We start from the raw sequence: 23,615 nt of genomic DNA, 5'->3' as shown, positions 1-23,615 counted from the left end.
ATCTGGGAGGTACAGAACGAAGTCAAAGGATAATGGTTCTTAATGAGGCAATTAGGGGAGGGAGTTGGGATCCCTTCATGGAAGACAGGGCATTCAGTTGTAGAAATTCAATAACAAAGGGAAGGGGCGCAGCTGGGTGATTCAGTGGATTGAGAGGTCTAGAGACAGTAGGTCCTAGGTTCAAATCTGGCCTCAGACACTTCCCAGCTGTGTGACCCTAGGCAAGTCACTTAACCCCCATTGCCTAGCCTAATACCACTCTTCTGTCTTGACAGTATTGACTCCAAGACAGAAGGTAAGAGTTGTTTTTGTGTTTGTTTTTTAAAAAAAGGAAAGAAGGAATCCTAGGTTTTGGAAATAGTCTGAACCATGGCAAAAAGATTGGAATGTTTTTGGTGTGTCTAGGGATAAAGAGTAGGTCTAATCCATTTGGTGTCAGCAGTGAGAAGTTATATGAAATAAATGGAGAACCATGAATGCCAGACAAGGGAGGTCAGACTGTAAATACAATATGTTAATATGACATAGAGTTGGGATTTTGGGGGTTTGTTTTTTAAAAGCCTTACCTTCTGCCTTATCAGTTCCAAGGCAAAAGAGTGGTACAGAATAAGCAGTTGGGATTAAGTAATTTGCCTGTGGTCACACAGGGAGGAAATGTCTGGAGTTAGATTTGAACTCCTGACTTACTTATCCACTGGAGTCCCCCCAAACCTGACTTTCTTATCCACTGAGCTGCCTAGTTGCCCTGACAGAGTTCTAATTCCATTAGATATAGTTAAGATTAGCATCTATCTTTCAGAGGAGGAAATTGGAGCCAAAAATTTAAGAGAACTAAATTCAGAGTGGAATTATAATTGACAGTATGGGATGCTAGGCAACTAAACTGTTCTCCCCATCCTGGAAACCAGAGATACCCTAGAGTTAGAGTTATATACTCTGATAGGAGAAGAAAGGTATGCAATTTCTGGTTTTTTAAGTGTTGAGCTTTTTTTTACTCCCCATTTTTAAAACTTTGATCTCAGGAATGCTTGTAAACATCAGTTGTTTTGCTCCAGATATGTAAATGATAACCATCATATCTGGCATTGTTTAAAACAAAAGGCCTTCTTTATGGCCTATATGAGTGCTAATAAATGGAGCTTTATTATTAATTTTAATTATGAGTAAATGAGTTAATACTCTCAAAACTAAAGTTTTCACCATTGCTTCTCCATATTTTGTATTACTGCATAAACTGAAAGTGAAATATTTACAGATAAAGTTTATATTTTTCATAGAATCTTAAGTTCAATTTGTGAGTTGCATTGCTGGTACTGTTTGAGTCTGTGAGAACTAATTTTGATAGCTCATAAAAGAGTTCCCCTCCAATTTCCTTGCATATTTCTGCCCACTGGTTTAGCAAAAAGTATGGACAATTAAACATTCATGAAGAAAAAGGCATATGAAATCTTATCTTTCATATGAATATATAGTAAATATTTGCATGGTGCTTTATGTACATTAACTCACATGATCCATATCACATCCCTGTGAGATGGGTACTACAAGTATTGTTATCCCCATTTTACAGATGAGAAAACTGAGATTTAGAGAGATTAAGTGTAATTTCTCATATTCACACAGTCTTAGAAGTGGAACTTGAACCTCAGGTCTTCTTTATTCCAAGTGCAACAGTCAATTAACTATGCCAGGCTCTGGCCCAACAAATTTCTCCTGACTAGAGGATGTGCCATTACAACCTATTATTTTCTTTAAAATAAAAGTAATGTTGACTAAACAAATGTAATAAATGTAATGAAATGTTATTGTGTAATGAAAAAAAAGATGAATATGAAGAAAACTGACATGAGAAAATTTATATGAACTGCAAAGTGAAATAGGCAGAATCAAAAAGCTATTATATACATAATGATTAAAACAGTGACAGTGTTACCAAAAAAAAAAGAAAGGCAACACAAATTGAAGGTGAATTCTGTGAAATTATAATGATCAAGCTTGGGACCAAAGAAGATATGAATGTACTTACCTCTTCTTTGCCAAGGTAGGGAGCTAAGGATATGGAAGACTGCAGATAATGTCAGACTTGGTTGTTTTACTTAATTTTACTAAAATGTTTAAATTGATTAAATATGTAAATTTGTAAATTGATTAAATATGATTTTTTTAAATGACATAATGAACATCAGCCAACAAGCATTTTGAAACAGTTAACATGTCCCAGATGCTATTAATCACTGAGAATATAAAGAAAGGCAAAACACCACCTCTACTCTTAAGGAGCTAAATTATTTCATGATAAGAGGATTAGAAGAATTTCAGGTTTTTTTCCTATATAATATATAATCTAATACCCAAGTTTCTTCTAGATTAGTTTAGGATCCTCTGTCCAGAATGAATGTATTTTATATTAATCAAGTTATTTTAAAATATTCTATTTTGTATTTAGGAGAAAATGTTGTAAAAGGAAATAAGGAATCTATTAAAAATCTCTTAGAAATATTTGATGGATTGCTGGAGTATCTTACAGAATGTAGTGAGGCATCCCTTCAGGAAAGAGGTAAGTTTTTAAATCAAATGTTTTATCTTAATTGGATATCTGCTATTTGTATAAAGAAAGGAGTTTGGACTAATTGATCTATAATATTCCTTCTATGATTTTCTAACTAGATGTTGCTACTTTGAAATTGTCCTGAATACTTGGAATACCTCCAGCCTATCCTTATCAAATTTGACGTATGAATCTATTCCTTATAAGATTTCTTAAGTGACTTCCCAAAAATAACTAATAGAATACATGTTTCTAGTCATCTTATTAAGCAATTTTTATTTGCTACTTGGGATTTTAGTTTATCAGCTTAGAATTGATCTAGGAAATTAGTTAAAGTGAATTTCCTATGGTTCTATATTTCCTTTTCTGTCAATAGTGAACATTTGGTGCAATACTCTAATTCAAGGTGATACCCAAAACTGACTTCCTGCTTCAAACATGTTTGCTAAGCTGGGTTTCAAGGGTGATCAAACATGCCTAGCAACAGACATTTTCACAGTGGGCAGCAGTGTGGCTTAGTGGATTGAGAGCCAGGCCTAGAGATGGGAGGAGGTCCTAGGTTCAAATCTGGCCTTAGACATTTCTTAGCTATGAGACTCTGGGCAAGTCATTTAACCCCCATTGTCTAGCCCTTATCACTCTTTTGCCTTGGAACCTACTTAGCAATTCTAAGACAGAAAGTAAGGGTTTAAAATTTTAAAATGAAAAAAATAGGTCAATCAATAAAATAAACCACCATAAATCATCAGCATTCTATATTCTGTCAACAAAATGCATAAGAAAAAGAGAGAAAAATCCATTTTAAATATAAAATATTTGAGAACCTACTTGTCAAGATACACACAGCAGAATACAACTACAAAACACTTTTTTACCGAATTAAAAGGTCTAAATAAATAGAGAAATAATTCATTGTTCATGGGATAGGCTAAGCTGAGACAGCTGGGTGGTGGAGTAGATAAGAGTTGCAAATCCCAAAAAGACTTGAGTTCATATTTGGTCTTAGACACTAACTCTGTAACCCTGGATGAATCACTTTATTCTTCTTGTCTCAGTTCTTCATCCGTAAAATGAGCTAGAGAAGGAAATGGCAAACCATTCCAATATCTCTTACCAAGAAAAACTAAAACAGGGTCATGAAGAGTTGGACATAACTGAAATGACCGAACAACCAAAGACTAAGCCAATATAATAAATTGGCAATGCTGCATAAATTAATTTACTTATGCCATGCCATATGAATCAGATTACCAAAGGATTACTTTATAATGCTAGGAAAAATTAGAAAAATTCTTCTGTAACAACAAAAGGTTAAGAATCTTAAGAGAAATGATGGGGAAAAAATTGGTAAAGAAATAGGCATAACAATACCAGATTTTAATTATATTATAAAATAGTAGTCATCAAAAACAGTTTGGTACTAATTAAGAAATAATTTGATCTATATATATATAGAAATACATGAGCATAGTAGCCTTGTATTTGAAAACCCCAAAGATCCCAATAATGGGGGTAAGAATTCACTATTCAACAAAAAACTATTTGAACTGGGAAAAATAATCTGGCAGACTTAGATGACAGACTAAGTAAGATAAGCTTCAAACTTGTCTGTGACATAGACATAAAGGGTGATGATCAAATTAGAAAAGAAGGAAGATATTGCCTGTCAGATCTATGGCTAGGACAAGAATTTATATCTAAATGAGAGTCATAGGAGGTAAAATGGACAACTTAACTTAATTTTTTTTAATTGCACAAACAAAAACAATGTAGCTAAAATTCCAAGATATAAAGAATTTTAATTTGTCAGGTTAAGAGCCATTCCCCAATTAATGTTCAAAAAATACAGTTTTCAAAAGAAGAAATCCAAGCTATCAATAAATGTGCTATATCACTAATAAGTACAAAAATGCTAATTAAAGACAACTCTGAGATTTCACTCACATCCATAAAATTGGCAAGGTTGGCAAAAGAGGAAAATGACAAATGTGTGAAGAGCTATGAGGAAAGTTGCAGTAATATGCACAGTTTATGAATTGTGAACTGGTCTAAGCCAAAGCAGGAATTTGTTTTGCTTTAACTATACATGTATGGAATGGAGGTTTTGTTTTACTTAATGAAGGTAAAGCATATGGTGAAGGGGGGAGAGAGAGCAGATTTTCATGGATGGAATAAATTTTTTATAAAGTCAAATCAGAAAACAGCTAAATTTCTTGATTAATTCCAGAGAGTTTAAAACCATTTTCCCTGGGTTAGAACCTTTTATTATTTTTTAAAATATGAAGGAAATTCCTATAGATTTGCAGATAAGCATCAAGTAAGAAAAATTCAGAAAAAGTGAAAATTTACATTCTATAAGAGTTATAGCACAGCAATTTGGTGAAGGAAAACTACATTCTATAATTATTATATTAACTTCATTTCCACAAATGATAGGACTATGTCCAACTATGTCCAATGATGAAAAGTCTGTTTAACTTGGGTGTGGATTTGAATAACTTCAAACTAGTCATTAATGAACATATATTGCTTTTCCTCATCACATTGATTTGTTATAAAGTCAACCAAATACTTAGATTCCAAGATGGAAGTTAAGGGTTTTTAATTAAAAGAGAGAAAACATCAGACTTAAATAAGTACTATCATCTATACTTCAACTGAAGACATTTCTGTTTGATGAGAGTATTAGTAGGGAATAAGCAACCTTTTGCAATAATTTGACAATCGATCCCATTTTTACCATTTTGTGACTAACTGAAAAATGCCAAAAATCTGCTAAGATTCCTGCAAAATGTCAAACAATTGTCAAAAATGTTTCAACATGTAATTTTAAAAAATAAAATTCAATTAAAAAAAGAACATAAGATTCCACTATATCCAATTTTTATTATAAATTAGAATTGTTAAATGTAACTACTATGTGTCTTGGATTTTGCAGCCTTGGGTTTTTTTTTTTTCTGTAGATGATCTATGAATTCTTTAAATGTGAATTTCATTTTCTATGTTCAGAAGTTCTGAGCAGTTCTTTTCTCCATTATGGTGTTAAAATTTTTTTGAACTATTATGTTCTTCTGGGAGACCTTTGATACAGATGTTGTCTCTACTCAGCATCTTTTTGAAATAAATAGATTTTGCTTACATTGTTGAAGCATACTTTAATGCTTCTTTTCTTCTAGATTGTCCTCTGCTTTTGTGTATTTTCATTCTCAACATATTCTCTTTTTTGTTTGTATAGTGAGCCTTGCCATTGCAGTCTAGTCAGCTCATTATTTGAGCAGCTGTGCAGTGATAATTCTCATTTCTCTTTTGAACTATTCAGGAATAGTTTGTGGTAGTTCCTTATTTTTCTGTGTCTCATCAAGCTTTGGATGATTTTCCTTTGTTTTACAATATTTATTCATAGATGTCTAAATTTATTTACTAGTTGTGGAGGCCATATTTCCTTCTTTTTGTTACTGTTTGTCCTCTTGTTATTTGTTTGTGTTCAAAGTCTTTTGAGTTTTCTTCCTTCTTAAATCAATTTTTCTTCTTAAGTTATTTTTCTTTTTTTCTCCTCTCACTCACTTTCTAACTCCCCTCTATTTGTGGTCTGACTGGGAACTGGATCTCAAAGTGACTCAGCCAAACAACTCACAGTTCACCAGCCTTGATTTCTTTCCCAACTGCCTGTACTTTCACCCCCTCTCCACACATGCAGTGTTCCGTCTTATTGTCCTGTCCTGTTCCCTCTGTTTATTTGAATATGAAAGTATCAAAAAGGAGGGAATTTGTATTTCCTGAACCTGTTTGCAAAATATAATCTACACTTCCAATTCTACCCTAATTTCTTTTCATCTTTTATTAAAGCCTATAGGTTTGATTATTATCTTTATACAGACAACTCACCAGCCCATATATCTAACCTCCAATCTCCCCTGAGCATTGGATATCCCAAAGACAAAATCAACATGTTCAAAATGAAACTCATCTCCACATACAACCCCAACAACACTCCCAAACCCTCTTCTGAATTTCCCTTTTTCTGCCTAAAATAACCACCATTCTTCTGGTCTCCCAGGTTTATAACTTTGGTATTTTCTTATATTACTCATTCTCCCTCCCCAACATATCCAGTCATTTGCCAAATGTCCTTTTTTACATCCACAATGTCTTTCATATCTCCCCCTTTAATTACACAACTTCACTTTACACTGGACTGTGGCAACAGCCTCTTAATGTGATCTCCCTCTTTCTCTCCCCATTCTTGTCCATCCACCACATTGCTGCTGATGCAGAGTTCACCACATTATTCCCTATTCAGAAAACTCTAGTAGTTCCTAGTTGTCTCTAGGTAATATGATGATTAATTTTTTTTTTTTAAACCCTTACCTTCCATCTTGGAGTCAATACTGTGTATTGGCTCCAAGGCAGAAGAGTGGTATGGGCTAGGCAATGGGGGCCAAGTGACTTGCCCAGGGTCACACAGCTGGGAAGTTTCTGAGGCCAGATTTGAACCTAGGACCTCCCAATCTCTAGGCCTGGCTCTCAATCCACTGAGCTACCCAGCTGCCCCCGATGATTAATTTTTAAAGCCCTATATAGCCTGTTCCAAACTTTTTTCTCCAGCCTTACATTCACTATTTCTCTTTCTGCACTGCAATCCTGCCATACTGGTTATCTCCCTACCTTCATATGTGATACTATTATGTCTCTGTGCCTTTGTATTGGCTGCCCCCATGTCAGGAATGCATTCCCTCCTTATCTTTAGCTCATAGAATCTTTTCTCTTCTTCAAGACATAGCTTAAATGTATTCTACAAAAGGCTTTTCCTGATCCTCATTCCCACACATACACCTACAATTGTTAGTGTTCTCTTTCCCAAACTACCTTACATTTAATTTCTTTTCATTTGTTCTTTTTAATATTTATTCTGTTTATATTATTAACATACTGATTCTCCTGTTAGAATGTAAGCTTCTTGTATTAGAAACACTAGCAGTAGCAATTAGAGAAGAAAAAGAAATTGAAGGCATTAAAATAAGCAAGGAGGAGACCAAATTATCGCTCTTTGCAGATGACATGATGGTCTACTTAAAGAATCCTAGAGATTCAACCAAAAAGCTAATCGAATTAATCAACAACTTTAGCAAAGTTGCAGGATACAAAATAAACCCACGTAAGTCATCAGCATTTCTATATAATTCCAACACAGCTCAGCAGCAAGAACTAGAAAGAGAAATCCCATTCAAAATTACCCTAGACAAAATAAAATACTTAGGAATCTATCTCCCGAGACAAACACAGGATCTATATGAACACAACTACAAAACACTTTCCACACAACTAAAACTAGACTTGAACAATTGGAAGAACATTAACTGCTCATGGGTAGGACGAGCCAATATAATAAAAATGACCATCCTACCCAAACTCATCTATCTATTTAGTGCCATACCCATGGAACTTCCAAAAATGTTTTTTACTGATTTAGAAAAAACCATAACAAAGTTCATTTGGAAGAACAAAAGATCAAGAATATCCAGGGGAATAATGAAAAAAAAAATACAAAGGAAGGGGGTCTTGCAGTCCCAGATCTCAGACTATATTACAAAGCAGTGGTCATCAAAACAATTTGGTACTGGCTAAGAGACAGAAAGGAGGATCAGTGGAATAGACTGGGGGCAAGCAACCTCAGCAAGACAGTATATGACAAACCCAAAGATCCCAGCTTTTGGGACAAAAATCCACTATTTCATAAAAACTGCTGGGAAAATTGGAGGACAGTGTGGGAAAGATTAGGCTTAGATCAACACCTCACACCCTACACCAAGATAAATTCAAAATGGGTGAATGACTTGAACATAAAGAAGGAAACTATAAGAAAATTAGGCGAACACAGAATAGTATACATGTCAGACCTTTGGGAAGGGAAAGACTTCAAAACCAAGCAAGAATTAGAGTTACAAAATGCAAAATAAATAATCTGGATTACATCAAATTAAAAAGTTTTTGTACAAACAAAACCAATGTAACCAAAATCAGAAGGGTAGCAACAAATTGGGAAACAATCTTCATAAAAACCTCTGACAAAGGTTTAATTACTCGAATTTATAAAGAACTAAATCAGTTGTACAAAAAATCAAGCCATTCTCCAATTGACAAATGGGCAAGGGACATGAACAGGCAGTTCTCAGCCAAAGAAATCAAAACTATTAATAAGCACATGAAAAAGTGTTCTACATCTCTTATAATCAGAGAGATGCAAATCAAAACAACTCTGAGGTATCACCTCACTTAGCAGATTGGCTAACATGACAGCTATGGAAAGTAATGAATGCTGGAGGGGATGTGGCAAAGTGGGGACATTAATTCATTGCTGGTGGAGTTGTGAATTGATCCAACCTTTCTGGAGGGCAATTTGGAACTATGCCCAAAGGGCGATAAAAGAATGTCTACCCTTTGATCCAGCCATAGCACTGCTGGGCTTGTACCCCAAAGAGATAATGGACAAAAAGACTTGTACAAAAATATTCATAGCTGCGCTCTTTGTGGTGGCCAAAAATTGGAAAACGAGGGGATGCCCTTCAATTGGGGAATGGCTGAACAAATTGTGGTATATGTTGGTGATGGAATACTATTGTGCTAAAAGGAATAATAAAGTGGAGGAATTCCATGGAGACTGGAACAACCTCCAGGAAGTGATGCAGAGTGAAAGGAGCAGAACCAGGAAAACATTATACACAGAGACTGATACATTGTGGTACAATCGAAGGTGATGGACTTCTCCATTAGTATCAATGCAATTTCCCTGAACAATCTGCAGGGATCTAAAAAAAATACTACCCACAAGCAGAGGATAAACTGTGGGAGTAAAAACACCAATGAAAAGCAACTGCTTGACTACAGGGTTGGAGGGGATAAGACTGAGGAGAGACTCTAAATGAACACTCTAATGCAAATTCCAACAACAGGGAAATGGGTTCGAGTCAAGAACACATGTGATAACCAGTGGAATCATGCGTCGGCTATGGGAGAGGGAAAGGCGGGGGGGGGGGGGGGGGGGGGGGGGGGGATGATCTTTGTTTCCAGTGAATAATGTATGAAAACGACCAAATAAAATAATGTTAAAAAGAAAAAAGAATGTAAGCTTCTTGAGAGTAGATATTATTTCATTTGTATTTATCTCTAATGCCATAACACTGCCTGTGTTAGATGCTTAGCAATTGCTTGTTGTTTGATGAATTTAATATAGTGGTAAACATAAGCCTCTTGGAGGCTTCTTGGGACTCTTGATTATGCTAGATATTGCTTAAAACCTCTTGCCTCACCTATGGAGTCCTTCCTCATGGTCCAAGTTCATTACATAAATTCATGGATACAATGGCTATATATGTTTCTCTCTGCCTTTTCCCTATCTGTGCCACTGCCCCTAAATCTGCTTGTCCTTTGTCTACTTAAACTACTCAGAATATATTCCTTACCACTTGGAGTCTTTATCAGTTGACATAACCATTATATAAACTCTCATATACAACTTAGTAGGAAATATCAGTCACTAGCAATATGATAACTGAAGCCTACTACACTAGTGTCTCAATAGAAATTGGTCATCAAGAGAGGCTGAGGCAAAAAATTTTTGTGTTCAATTTATTAAGAAAGCTAGAGTTTGCGATTGAGTCAGTGGCTCCTCAGCAAAAGATATTCATGAAAGAATCCAGAGCACTTTTTTTTTAAACCCTTACCTTCCATCTTGGAATTAATACTATGTATTGTTTCCAAGGCAGAAGAGTGATAAGGACTAGGCAATGGGGGTTAAGTAACTTGCCCAGGGCCACACAGCTGGGAAGTGTCTGATTATGAAGTGTTTTGAGAATTTTCATGATTCTAAATGAGGAATTAATTTACATACAAAAAGGGGAACTTTTGGGGGCAGCTGGGTGGCTCAGTGGATTGAGAGCCAGACCTAGAGACGGGGAGGTCCTAGGTTCAAATGTGGCCTCAGACACTTTCCAGCTGTGTGACCCTGGGCAAGTCTTTTAACCCCCATTGCCTAGCCCTTACCACTCTTCTGCCTTGGAGCCAATACTTAGTATTGACTCCAAGACACAAGGTAAGGGTTTTTAAGGGAGGCCTGGAGGGCTTTTAAACACACAGTTTTACAAAACTAGAGACTTGGTCTCACAAAAGTGAGGAAAGCAAACTCTTAACTTACTAATAAAACTACCTTAATTAAGTTAGTAAATAATAGCAAGCTTTAGCTAAAAAATGAAGTCTGATTATATTGAATGAAGACAATTTCCAATTTGCATTTCTTACTTGAGTACAAATGGAACTTTAATGTTTTATATAAATTTTTTTAATTGGGGAAAAGATTCATTTATATTCTTTCCTCTCAATTTTTGTAATATTCTACAACATTATGAGATAGCAATTGTATTTTTTTCCATATATGGTAAGATATCTATTGTTGATTGTCATCAGGTTAAATTTGAAATAAATAGAATCCACTATCCCTAAAGAAAAGCCTGAGAATTAATTTGAAGTTGTTGCCTAACTCATACTGTCACCATTCTCTACCATTCTCACATTCTCTATTTACCATTCTATATCAGTGCCTTTTTGTGCCAGCTTTGTACCTACAGGTGCCAGGACCAACTTTGGCAGGTATTAACCAACCTGGAAATGCTTCAGATCTAGTCCCATAGATGGATATATGTGTCTGATCTTTATTGTCCTGAGATAAGTCTAGCACTTTGGGAGATCTTACCAGAGGGGTTGTCCACAGGACAGGGTTGTCTTCTGGCCATAGCAATTCATTAAACCATATATTGAGCCACAGGAGGGATTGTAGTTTACATCAATGGAGGAAGGGAATGTAAATGCCAGTGGTATAATACATAGTCTCATTATTTACATCTTTCTACAGTGTACCAAATCTGATGATCACTTACCTTTTTTTTTAATGTATTTTAAATAGTCGAAATTGATCAAGTAGCCAAAGAATCAACTCAAGATAAACTTGAAGAGGAATCAGACAAAAAGATTGGACAGACCAAACCAGTGCAGTTAATGACATCTTTTGGGAGGTAGGCTTTGTATTTGTTGACTTAAAACAAGTTTCACTTTTCCTTTTACTTAGCACTCATGTTTTACACAATATGCCAGAATGACAATAATTTAACTTAAACTGGATGTATTTTATTTACCATGCTTCAGAATTTTGTAATATATTTTATAAGTAATTTTAAATCTTCCCAAGGGACTTTATGAATCCTGAATTATATAAAAATGTTCTTAAATGCTAATTTTTTGTGATACCTTCTGATTCTCAAATACTTCACAGTTCCTTGTACTTTAAGTACAGGGAGTTCTGCATTTTAGACATAGATATTTCTGGGAACCATACTTAAAGGCATAAAGTAAATCCATACTGTTACATACATTACCTTGAGCAAGTGATTTTATTGCTTAGGTCTTCAGTTTACATCTCTATAAATTGAGACACCTGGACTGAATGATCCTTAAGGTTCCTTCCTATTTAAATTCAGTTCAACAAATACTAAATGCAAGGCAATTTGAAAATTCTAATTCTTTGATTATACTTGTACTATTGCCTTTGTTTGAAAATTGTGGGAAACTGTTGAGCCAACAAATAAAGGTAATAAGTTTATTATAAAGGGCAGAATGAGCAAAAGAATGAAATATAAGATGGCAAAAATTGGGGCTACCTATCCTGTTATTGTCATATCTTATAACCAGCTGATACAGAAATCCTGACTTGGAAAATCCTCTTGTGGTTTTGATAGGCAGTGACTAAATGTGACTGATTAAGAAACTTTTTCAGGTCTTCTCAATCTTCTGAGCTTTTTGTTCCATCTTGGGATGTAGATGGATCAGAGTCCACTGGTGAATTGATAAGACTTGGGGATACAGCTCACACATTTTCTTTAAGGAAAGATGGTGAGTAATTGAAATGTTAAATGATAATCACATTGTACACTAGAGCCAGGTTACAAAGTGTTAAGAAGTACGTTGTGATCTAAAGTTAAAGACTAATTGACTTGATTATTCATAGGAATACAATTGCAGTTTTCATTTAATCTTGGAAAAAATCATTGACTAAAGTAATTTAGTATGTTTAAGATTGACTAAGAAGTGAAATGGGAAGTAATGGAGAGAGAAATAGATTCAAGAAACCTGAGTTTGAATCTTAACACATTGTTGTTATCTTGGGCAAGTCACTAAAATTGAAGAATGTATATAATTATGTAACAGTAAAGTACTACAAATAAGATATTTTTATTTTTAACAATCCAAAATAAGATTTAATTTCCCATCTTCCAAAGTGTTTTTAAATGGATAAATTTTTAAACACATTTTTCTATGCATCATTTCCTAAGATGTGCAAAGTAAAATTAATGTGTTTAGTTAGTCAATAAGCATTTTAAGTTTCTGCTATGTGCCAACCATTGTGCTGGGCTGTAGAGCTTCAAGGACAAAAAAAAAATGAAACTATTGCTGCTCTCTAAGAATATATGTTCTGTAGAACAATTCAGCATGTATGAATACTATGCAAAATAAATATATAATGATTTTGTATGGGAGACCCTAAGTAAGCTCTGTGTAACTGAAGAAAAGCAGAATGGAGTTGGAGATTTAATCTCTTAAGGATAAAAAGATTTCAAAGAATGCTTTATTATATTTCAGAGTTAACATGGCATAGTAGACAGTGTTGAATACCAGGGTTAATATACCAATCGTCTGATCATAGGCAATTGACTTTACCTCTCTGAGCCTCCGTTTCCTCTTCTGTGATATGGGGTGGCTAAAACCTCTAACATCGATACCTCTGTGAATTTTTGATGTGATAATATAACTTTGAAATTGGCTATATTCAGATATAAAATGCTATTCTAATGCCACATCATGACATGGAGGAAACCTCAGGTTCTTAAAAGCTACCAGTTGAACACAAACTCTAGAAGATTCTAAAAAAGTGGAAAGGATTCCACTTGAGGTCCAAATACATAGCTTGTCTTCTTGAGGATTTGCCTAGTCAGGTTCATAGAAAATCACCAGGAGATTGGCCGTTAGGCAATGAATTGTTTTAAGCCACAATTGCCCATAAAGACTGTCTGTTAATGCACAATAGGATCAAGAACTTCATTAGACATTAGAGTATTCCCACTGTTGAAAACATAGATCTAAGATGTATGTTGAAATGCAAATGAAGCAAGTCATAATGGTTGGAATTTCTATCTGAGAATGTATTTCCATGAGAGAAAAAATATTTAACAAGTTGTTCACTAACTAACCAGGATTAGTATAGTCACTAATAATCCAGCAAATTTATATGTTGCCTACTGAGAAATGAAATCCTTCTATATTGAGAGAACCTGGCAAACTTACCAACCTTTTTCAGATGGGGGGAAAAATTGACTTAGCCAGCCACATTTATTGATCATCCACACTCTTATGTAGCATGAAGTAAATGTTGTAGGGGCAGATAGTAGAAAAGCAGCACAATAATATTAAAAAAAATACTGGGTTAGGCCAGGCACCTCACCTTCGTGTTATAGAATTTCTGTAGTGAGGGGGGTAGGATTAGATGAATCATAGATTATTAAGGCTGGAAGGAGTTTTTCAGGTCAATCTTGTACAACCCCCTTATTTGTACTAGTGACTTTTCAAGATCTAAGTAACACAGATAGCCTTCAAACTTTGTTCTTTCCACTATATCATGATGCTTCTCAGCTTACTCAGTGACTTATGGATTAGCCTCTGTGTGTTGCCCCCTGCCTTTCTTAAGAGATTTAGAGCAAATTGGAAAGCGAGAAGCTATGGGTTAGAACCATGATGGCAAATCTATCTATGGCATGTGTGCCAAATATGGCACGCAGAAACCTCTTTGTAGGCACCTACGTTGCCACCCACCAGATTAAGTCACTAGAAAGGCAGAGGAGCTGTTCCCTTCCCTCCCTGCACTGTGCTTCCCTGCCCAGAAGCCCAATGGAAACTCTTACTCCCTCCCTTGAATAGAGTGCCCAGACCACTCCCCTTCTTTTCTCCTTCCCATGGGGTGCATGGCACACAATCTCTAAAAGGCTTGCCATCACTGGGTTTGGTCTGAGTGTCTAGATATAAATTTTCCATGAATTCAAGTCACTGAAAATTAAGTTTCATTTTGTATTATATTGCAAATATACACATACAAAGAAATTATTTAACCCCCTCCAAAGTAATTATAATTCATAAAATTGCAGAGAGCTCTAAATCATATGGGACTCTCTAGAAAAAGTTTGTTTTTCTTAAGGTGGGATTTAGATTTAAGATTTTTTACATGAATTGTTATGTATAAAAGCATAATCATAAAGACATTTCATTTGGAGGTCAGGTTTAAGGGGCAAGCAGTAGAAATGAAAGTCTATTAGAAAGTGATAAGATATAAGTATTGAAAAGGATTCTGGCTATTAGTGAAAAGTCTTAAAAAGTCAGGCTGACTTGTTAAGATTCAGTGTGATAGATAACCTTGTAATGTGGCTGATGTTTCAGTAGCTAATTGAAAACTCAGATAACTAGTATCCAGATTCACAGAACATAATTTTGACAGGGCAATATTTTTTCAGACCTCAGTAACTATCAGAGATTAACAATATGATTGTGACCAGAGGTAGGGATATACACATTAGTAACTGTTTCTACAAGTCCATACTGCCTTATTAAAACAAGCTTTAATGAAGGTTAACATTATGTGTGAAAGTCATTCAATTTGCTACTTTTCCTTAAGACTTATCTTTTTAAGTGTGGCATTTATGTGCAATTTCTAGCTTTCTAAATTATATCATACAGCCTTGATGATCTGGGAGGTGGTAAAACCAACCTTTAAACTTATTTTGCCATGTAGTCAAACTGAAATTACTAAACCAAGGTGAAAGACATCGTCCTAAAAATGTGCTTCCTTTTAAAGGGCTCTTTTCCCCCTCATGGAGAAAGAAACTCTTGGTTTCTAGAGATGTTTATTTGTTTTGTTGTTGTTGTTTTAGAGTTAGCAATGTATTTCTTTATAACTTCTTATTCTAGGAGTTGCAAAATCACAGGATAAAAAACATTCAACCTTCCAAGTGACTGAGACTCAGGAAGATTTTGTGAAGTCCACCTCAAGTTATCCCAATTACCTAGCAGATAGTAAGTAGTCCTTAAGCTCAAACTCTGATAACCTTCCTAACATAGCTTTACAAAGTTTTTCTAAAAGCTTAATCTGACTTTTTTCTCTTGGTTTCACATACTAAGTGCTACTTGTAAATACTTGCTCTTAATTTTAGTTCTAATATCAACTTCAGACCTCCCTTCTATAGGTTCTTTTGCATGGTATGGGATCATATGTTGTATAGAACTTTCTTCTAACTGTAAGGCAGGCTTCTTCCTACAGCATCATTTTTATCTTCTAATTTGATGTTATTTCAAATGGTAGTTTTCAAATGGCTTTTAAATTTAAGTACAGTACAATTACTTGAAAAAATATTCCTACTCACTAACCAATCAGTGCATATTGTGTGGACATGTCACACATATTATTGTGTTAAAATCACTTCACATCATTTTGTAAAGACAAATTTATGTAGAATATATATTCTTTCATACATATATACTGTTCCCTCCTTCCTTCATCAAGTTTAAATTAGATTGTTTATGCTTTTTATTCAAGTACATTCTATAAATGAACCATTTCTCAATATTTTTCTTAAGAATTAGCTGCATCTGTTGAGTCTACAGAAATTTCTTCCAAGAGTCTGACTCCAAATGCTAAAAAATTGGGAGAGCCCATTCGTTCAGCTATTCCTTTGCAACCACCATACCATCCTCTTGAGTCTCGGGCACCCTGTCCTGTAGGAAAAGAATTTTATCATTCAAGTCACTATCCTTCAGCCATAAATGATGATGAAAAGCAAAAAAGACCTGTGGTAAGTGGAAAAGTTGCTTTTTCTTTTTAAATTGACCAAGAAAAGCATATGAATATTTAAGGTAGTCAATTAAATTGAACCTACACTGATATTTTTATGCTGGTTAAAGAAAGTAACAAGGTGGGCATGTGAATCAGAAAATACATCTTCTTGAATTTGAAATATTGACCTTGTTCTTCATTTCTTCAGTTTACAGGGTCAGTTGATTCATTTTCAGAAAGGATTCAGGGTTCAGAGTCCTACCTCACATCTGGTAAGAACCAGAACTTTCAAATTCCTTTTTTCATTAGAAATTGATTATGAAAAAACTGGCTTTGGCTTTGCTTCATTGGTTTCACATAGGTGGAAAAATCAATATGCACTCTCCTCAAAGTACTTAAAAAAAGGAATAAGACATGTTTGTAAATATTATGTGGGATAAAACATGATAGGAATGATATGTGCTTTAAGAAAATTTGAGATTAAAAAAAAGCAACCTTCATAAGGAAGAAAAGGAAGGAAGGTTTTATTGGAAGATAGTATCTGGAATAAACAAAGGAAAAAAATTTCACTGCACAAAGATATGGAAGAAATAAGTTCTAGGCATGGAGGAAAGATGGCCTACAGTAAACTGGAGGCAGAAATAGCAGGTCAAAGTTCAGGAAATAGCTAGTAGTTCATTTTAGCTGGAATTTAGAATGGATGAAAGAATAGAGTTTAATAAACCAGAAAGGTAGGTTGGAACCAGATGTTTTTTAGGACTCGTGGGGTTTTTTTCCCTTTATTATTCTATAGGCAGTGGGGAACCACTAAAAGATCACAGTGATAAGTAGTAAGAACTATATTTTAGGATATGATTGGAGAACAGAAAAAGAAAGAAATGAGTCAGATGCTTTCAATAATAGAGGCATTGAACAGATTTGAGAGACATTATAAAGGTAGAACTTGACTACTAATTGAAATGTGGAAAAAGGAAGTAGTCATCAAAGACAATACTGAGGTTTTGAGCTTTGGTATGGAGGTGATGTTGGTGTAGGGAGAGGGCAGTTAGGTAGCTCAGTGGATAAAGAGCAGGCCTGGAGAGAGAGGTTATTGGGTTCAAATGCGACTTCAAATACTTCCTAGCTGTGTTATTCTGGGCAAGTCACTTAACCACCCTAATTGCCTACCTCTTACTGCACTTTTGCCTTGGACCTGATACTTGGAATTGCTTCTAAGACAGAAGGTAGGACTTAAAAAAAAATAGATGTAGGGAGTTGGAAAGATGATGATGATAGTGGCTTTAGATGATGGTGAATTTAGTTTAGGACATGCCAGCTTTAAGTTGTTGGCAGAACATCCAGAATGGAGATAATTAGCAGATACTGAAAATATGGGAGTAGAGTTCATGGAATAATTCAGGGCTAAAGATAAAGTTTTGGGAATCATCTACATAAAGGTTATAATTGAAACCATGGAAACAAGATTGCAAAGCAAGATTAGAGAGAAGAAAGAAGACTAAAGGGCAGGCCCTTTTGGTTGCATTTTGTAAAAAGTTTTGCAACTTCAAAAAATATTTTTTCATTATTTCATTTAGTTACCTTTCCTAAACAGTTATAACATGGAAATGTGAAGTTTGAAGTTATTTTACTATATGATCGATGGGAGTATAGAGATGCAATTCTGATCTACATGTTTGTGCTAAATTTTAATTCTCAAAGACTTGTAAATATAAGCCTCATTGAATCAAAAAATGTGATTCAATACTATCAATTTGACGTCACAGTTGGTAATCATAAATCTTACACAATTTTTGTCATTTTACATCCAGTCGGAGATACACTGGCCTCTGAAATGAGTATACAGGATCAAAGCTGCAGTATGAAGGTAGTACTATATTTGGAAATATGATTAATTTCTATATGTTTTGCTAAATTAGGCAAAAAACTTCAAGGTATTAGTAGAAACTGAAGAGATTTGGTTTGCTATGCATAATTCTTTAAATCTCTAATAAGGATATCTACTATAAATGATAACACTTTGAAATTCTTAGGAATAGCATTATAACTCTGTGTGTCTGCAATTTTTCAAATTAATCATTTCTGCTTCTATTAGTGCCTCAATAGCATTGATATGCTTTCCCCAGCTTCTCACGTGGCTGAAAAAACTAAGCCATCGGAGTCACAGTCTCACTTATATAGCCCTAGAACACAAAAGTTTCTCAAACTAATGAAGTAAGTAGTATTCTGTTTGTACATTTATTAAAGGAGGGGCCTATGAACTTGAAGAATTAGGGAAATGTTAACTGAATTAAACCTAGTAAAACAATGTGATTTTTTTTTAAAATATCTAATACAATCAGTTGCAGGGCTGTAGGTTTTTTATTTAAATGAGATCACTTAACCATTTTGATTATATTTTATAGGAGATTAGAAAGCTGTGATCTACTCACTGATGAGCTGTCTCTTAACCAGGGACCATGTCATAGGTTAAGTAGGCAAGAATTGCACTCAGCTTCAGAGAAACTCTCTCATCGTCTCAGTGAACTAAATTTAGTAAGTCTTTCTCTCCCCCTTTGCCCCCCTCCCCCATTCCCTCTGACAGACTGCCATTTAAATGAGCAGTTCAGTTTTGTTACATATGAAGACTTTAGGCTAGGAGCTAAGACTTTAATAAAAAAAAAGTTGTCCTAATTATCAATTGCCTAAATATCAGTAGCCTTACAGCCTTCTCTCTAGTTCATCAATTCTCATAAGCTCAACTGTTAGAAAGAATATTACACACACATATATCTAGAAATTCATCTGTTCTCTATATAGATAACAAATGGCTAGCAGCAAACAATTCAATCAAAACTATAGTATCCTCAAATAGACCCCCTATGATTGCCCTCTTAGTTCCCCTAAAACCTAAACAAAGTACTAAAACAGCATACTATCATACATTCATAGAAAAGTCCAATTGAAAGAAGATATTAAACTATTTTTCCAATTACTCATAATTTAAGACAATTTAAAAACTAAATATTCATGAACCTGTTTGTTCAGGTTTTTCTCAGTCTGCTTCAGCACCCCTAACTGTGAGGATACACCAAACCTTTGTCCTAGGCCCTTTTTAATTTTTTATGATTGCTCCCCCACCCCCACCCCCATCTCTATCCCACTGACTCCTAGGTCTCTGTATCTATTTATAACCTATAGTTTTGAATCACCAACTGCCTATTGGATATTTTCAAATGGAAACCCCATAGGCATCTTAAAAACTTGTCCAAAATAGGACTCCTCCAAAATCTACTCCTCTTCCATAATCTCTGTTTTTATCAAGGGCACTACCCACATTTCCAGTCACCCAGGCTCACAACTCTGGTTGTCATTCTTAGTTATTTTTATTAACTCCTTATAGCTAGTCACTTAAACAAATCTCATAGTTCCTACTTCTACATCATTTCTTTCATATTCCCCTCTACCCACACACAAACACAACCCTAGTTTGGACTCTCATCCTCTCTTGCTTGAACTATTGTAAAAGCCTCCTAACTGGTTTTCTAGCCTCAAGGCCTTTCTCCTCTCTAGTTCATCATCATCCTCATAGCCACCAAATTGATTTTCCTAAAGCATAAATCTGACCCTGTTACCATCCTACTGAAAAAATTCCAGTGGCTGCCTATTACCACTGGGGTCAAATAAAAATTCTCATGTTTGGTGTTTAAAACTCTTCTAATCATAACCCAACTCTGTCTTTCTAGCCCTCAGTACTTTCCTCTCTCTCTACAGTATGGCCAAATTGGTTTTCTTGTGTTTCTCTTGTATATATATAACCTCCTCATCACTTCCTTTTGGAAGCACATGACTCAACTTAGTGCCATATTCTGCAAAAGGTCTTTCCTGGTCCCCTTGTCTTCCACATCCCTACCTTGCATCTATATGCATATTTGCATCTTATCTTCCCTCACTGAAATGTAAGCTTCTTAAAGGGTAAAGACTGCTGCTTCATTTTTTATCTTTGTATCCTTAGTGCCCAGCGTAATATCTGATAAATAGTAAGCATATAGTAAGTAGTCCTTGATTAATTGAACTTGGGAATATTTTAGACTTGTTTTTATTTCCTGAATGTCTATATCATTTAAATCTATATAAAGATTTACTTCAGTTTTCCAGTTTTTCAGTTCTGTTTTAATATGATGAATTAAAGATGCTAAAAAAATTTTTCTCATTAGATGTTAAGAAATGCCCTGCGTTCAGAGACTAAAGACAAAGAAGAGATTAGAGATGATGATGCATCTTTACAGGACAATGACAATGTCATCATTGATAATGAACAGTCAAAGAAGTCTCACCCAGGTAATGAATCTTGCCAAAGAAGTTCTAGAATTATAGTGTTGGCCAATTTCCTATGCTCTTTTATCAGTTTTGAAATGTTTCTATACTATTCGCTTTTGAATATTTGTTTTTTCCCTTCACACTTACCTTCATCTTGGTATCAATTCCAAGACAGAAGTGTGGCAAGGGCTAGGCAATGGGGGTTAAGTGACTTACCCAGGGTCATACAGCTAGGACATATCTGAGGTCAAATTTAAACCCAGGTCCTCCTAATTCCAGGCCTGGTACTCTTATCAACTTTGTTACCTAGCTGCCCCCTTCTACTCATATGAAAGTAGTGTAAAATCAGTCTGTCAACAAATCTGCTTGTTTATTCTTGATTTCACAAAAAGTATATTCTTTTCCTTGCCTAGAATGCCTTCTTTCCTCCCCTTTGCTAATTTCTGCCTTTCACTTTCTCAAGTTAGTTCAACTTGGACTTCAGAAAGTCTTCCTGATTTAACATATTCTTATGACTCCTTTATACTATATTCCTCAGTTACATATATTCTGGCATTCCAGTATCAGAAACTTCACTAAAAGTAGATAATCATAAAATGGATTTTCCAGATAGGAATAGTAATTAGGAACCAAATTCCCTGCTTAAGGATAGACTTCAAAGATATATATATATATATATATATATATATATATATATATATATATATATATATATATATATATATATATATATATATATGATCATAGAGGTTGTAAAAACAAAGAAAACAGTAGAGGAAAACTTTGTAATAACTTAAAATAATAAAATTATGGTCAGAGTTAAATAAAATATGTACTAAAGTACACACTGATGTTACATGAGATAACAATGGATCTAAAATATGCATATACTATATGTAAGATAGAATAAAATCACTATAATATACATCAAATATTTAATTGCCATTATTTCTTGCCTTCCTAGACTTTAGGGGATGATCTAAGTCTCTGCTAAGGGAAACTGTCAAGGGAAGAATAATCTAGACATTTTATTTGAATGTCCATGTATCATGCATTAAAAATCATTCTAGTATCCACTAGTATCTAGTATTTAGATTTGGGGGATTCTTTTTTTAAAAATAGTTTGCTCCTTCACACTTTCACCACAAGGTGGCATGCTAGTGAAGAGATAAATACACAAAGGAGCAGAGGTAAAGACTGAAAAGCAACTGATGGAAAACTGGCATAACATATAAATGTTATTTTACAAATATTGAAACTCTTAGTATATGTTTTTCCTCTCTAACTAGACAAACTTCTGGAAAGCCTAGTCCTTATTTTTTTATTTTTCTTTTTTGCCTCCTATAATAAGGTCAAAGTTTCTCACACATTAGGAACTATGTAAAGAAATACATACTGGTTACATTAAAAAAAAAACAGAGTTCCATTTATTAATCCAGTTTTCACCTTGAATCGACTTGACATTGAATTCTAATGACATTTCTGGTTTTAAGAATTTATTGTACATATCTGATAATCACAACCCTTGGTCACAGAAGGCAATCTTACACACCCCAGTTATTTCCTTTATTCTTTAAAAAAAGGATTAGGGCATATTTCTTTATCACTTAACAGGGCCACCTAAGAGAAGCAGACAGTTCCAAGTGGGGAAGTTACGAAGACAAATACAGAATGAATCAGATCTGCTACAGTGCCGAGCAAAGGTATATGATGGCCATGTGCTTTTGTCTGATATTAGAGAAGTTCCAATTGTTACTCTTTACTTTTATGCCTCTGACTTCTTTCTATTAAAAGGTATACAACTTGATTAAGTTACTGTTTATTGCACTCCTACAAAAAATAAGAGTTTTACACAAATCTGGTATTCATGGAACTTAATACTTTGGAAACCTAATATTTATACACATGAAACAATTAAAGAATATAATACATGATACAATATGATTAATTACAAATGTGTGGCATCCATACAATACTGTCTACAGTGGCAGATCATTGTGGATTAAAATGTCAGAAAAACGTCATGAATGAGGTATAGCTTACACTGGGTCTTTAATTTCTGTTTAATTCATCACGTAATTTATTAAATGTCTTAGTTTAGCATACTGTATGAGGGCCTGGATGAGATACAAAGTAAAGATAGGTTCTGTAGTCTAATGAAGAATGAATTGAAGCCATTTTAGAGTAAGGAAAACCTTGTATTGAGGCAGAGATTGGAAATTAATAGAAGCAGCAAAGATAGAAAATTAAGGATGTTTGGGGTTCTGAGCTATGTTGGAATAGTTTTTCAAAAATGACATCCCATTCCATCCACAAGACAGCACACATTGGTAAATGCACAAAAGAATAGTTCAACTGAACCTAGCACATTTGCATACGAAAATAAAATTAAACAGGTAGTGTGAGGAGTTAAAGAGAGGATATTGAGGCTATGAAGGATGGGGCTATTGGAGAGGAAGGTTAAATGATACCATGTGCTATCATAAGTTCTTGAGACAAGGGACATAGTAAAAGGGGAAGATCAGTATTCTGACTGTGTATATAAAATAATGTTCTAAGATCAAGGTAAAAGTAGGGTTCTTTTTTAGCAATAATATACTTGAGATATGATTACAGGGTCTGGACTAGGTTAATATAGAGAGAAAGGAAGGAAAGGAAAACTTCTAGTATAGAAGAAAAAATTGAGAATCATTGTTAGAATTGACTCATCCCTTCTTTATTTCCACTATCCAAAAAGGATTCCAAGGTTTCTATTGTGGATAACTAGAAAAGTTGAAGTAATATGAACAAAAACGAGATTTTGGAACAGGGCAGTAAGCTTAAGAGTGTGAAAAGTTTGACTTAAGTAAA

General features: G+C 34.6%; 1 protein-coding gene across 3 annotated transcripts in view; it reads left to right on the top strand.

Moving 5' to 3' along the window:
• The window catches only part of CEP95 (centrosomal protein 95), a 37,981-nt gene that overhangs the window by 4,122 nt on the left and 10,244 nt on the right, over positions 1–23,615 (top strand). For all 3 annotated transcript variants that reach the window (XM_056817282.1, XM_007482789.3, XM_056817281.1), the window contains exons 4-14: positions 2,447–2,557; positions 11,505–11,613; positions 12,372–12,487; positions 15,608–15,712; positions 16,274–16,488; positions 16,678–16,741; positions 18,278–18,333; positions 18,562–18,680; positions 18,872–19,001; positions 20,663–20,786; positions 22,380–22,468. In XM_056817282.1, coding sequence (XP_056673260.1) covers positions 2,447–2,557; positions 11,505–11,613; positions 12,372–12,487; positions 15,608–15,712; positions 16,274–16,488; positions 16,678–16,741; positions 18,278–18,333; positions 18,562–18,680; positions 18,872–19,001; positions 20,663–20,786; positions 22,380–22,468 — 1,238 coding nt within the window. The remainder of the gene's footprint in view (positions 1–2,446; positions 2,558–11,504; positions 11,614–12,371; positions 12,488–15,607; positions 15,713–16,273; positions 16,489–16,677; positions 16,742–18,277; positions 18,334–18,561; positions 18,681–18,871; positions 19,002–20,662; positions 20,787–22,379; positions 22,469–23,615) is intronic.

This window comes from Monodelphis domestica, chromosome 2 (assembly GCF_027887165.1).
Source record: "Monodelphis domestica isolate mMonDom1 chromosome 2, mMonDom1.pri, whole genome shotgun sequence".
Classification (NCBI taxonomy): Eukaryota; Metazoa; Chordata; class Mammalia; order Didelphimorphia; family Didelphidae; genus Monodelphis; species Monodelphis domestica.
This window is presented reverse-complemented; position numbering and strand designations above follow the sequence as displayed.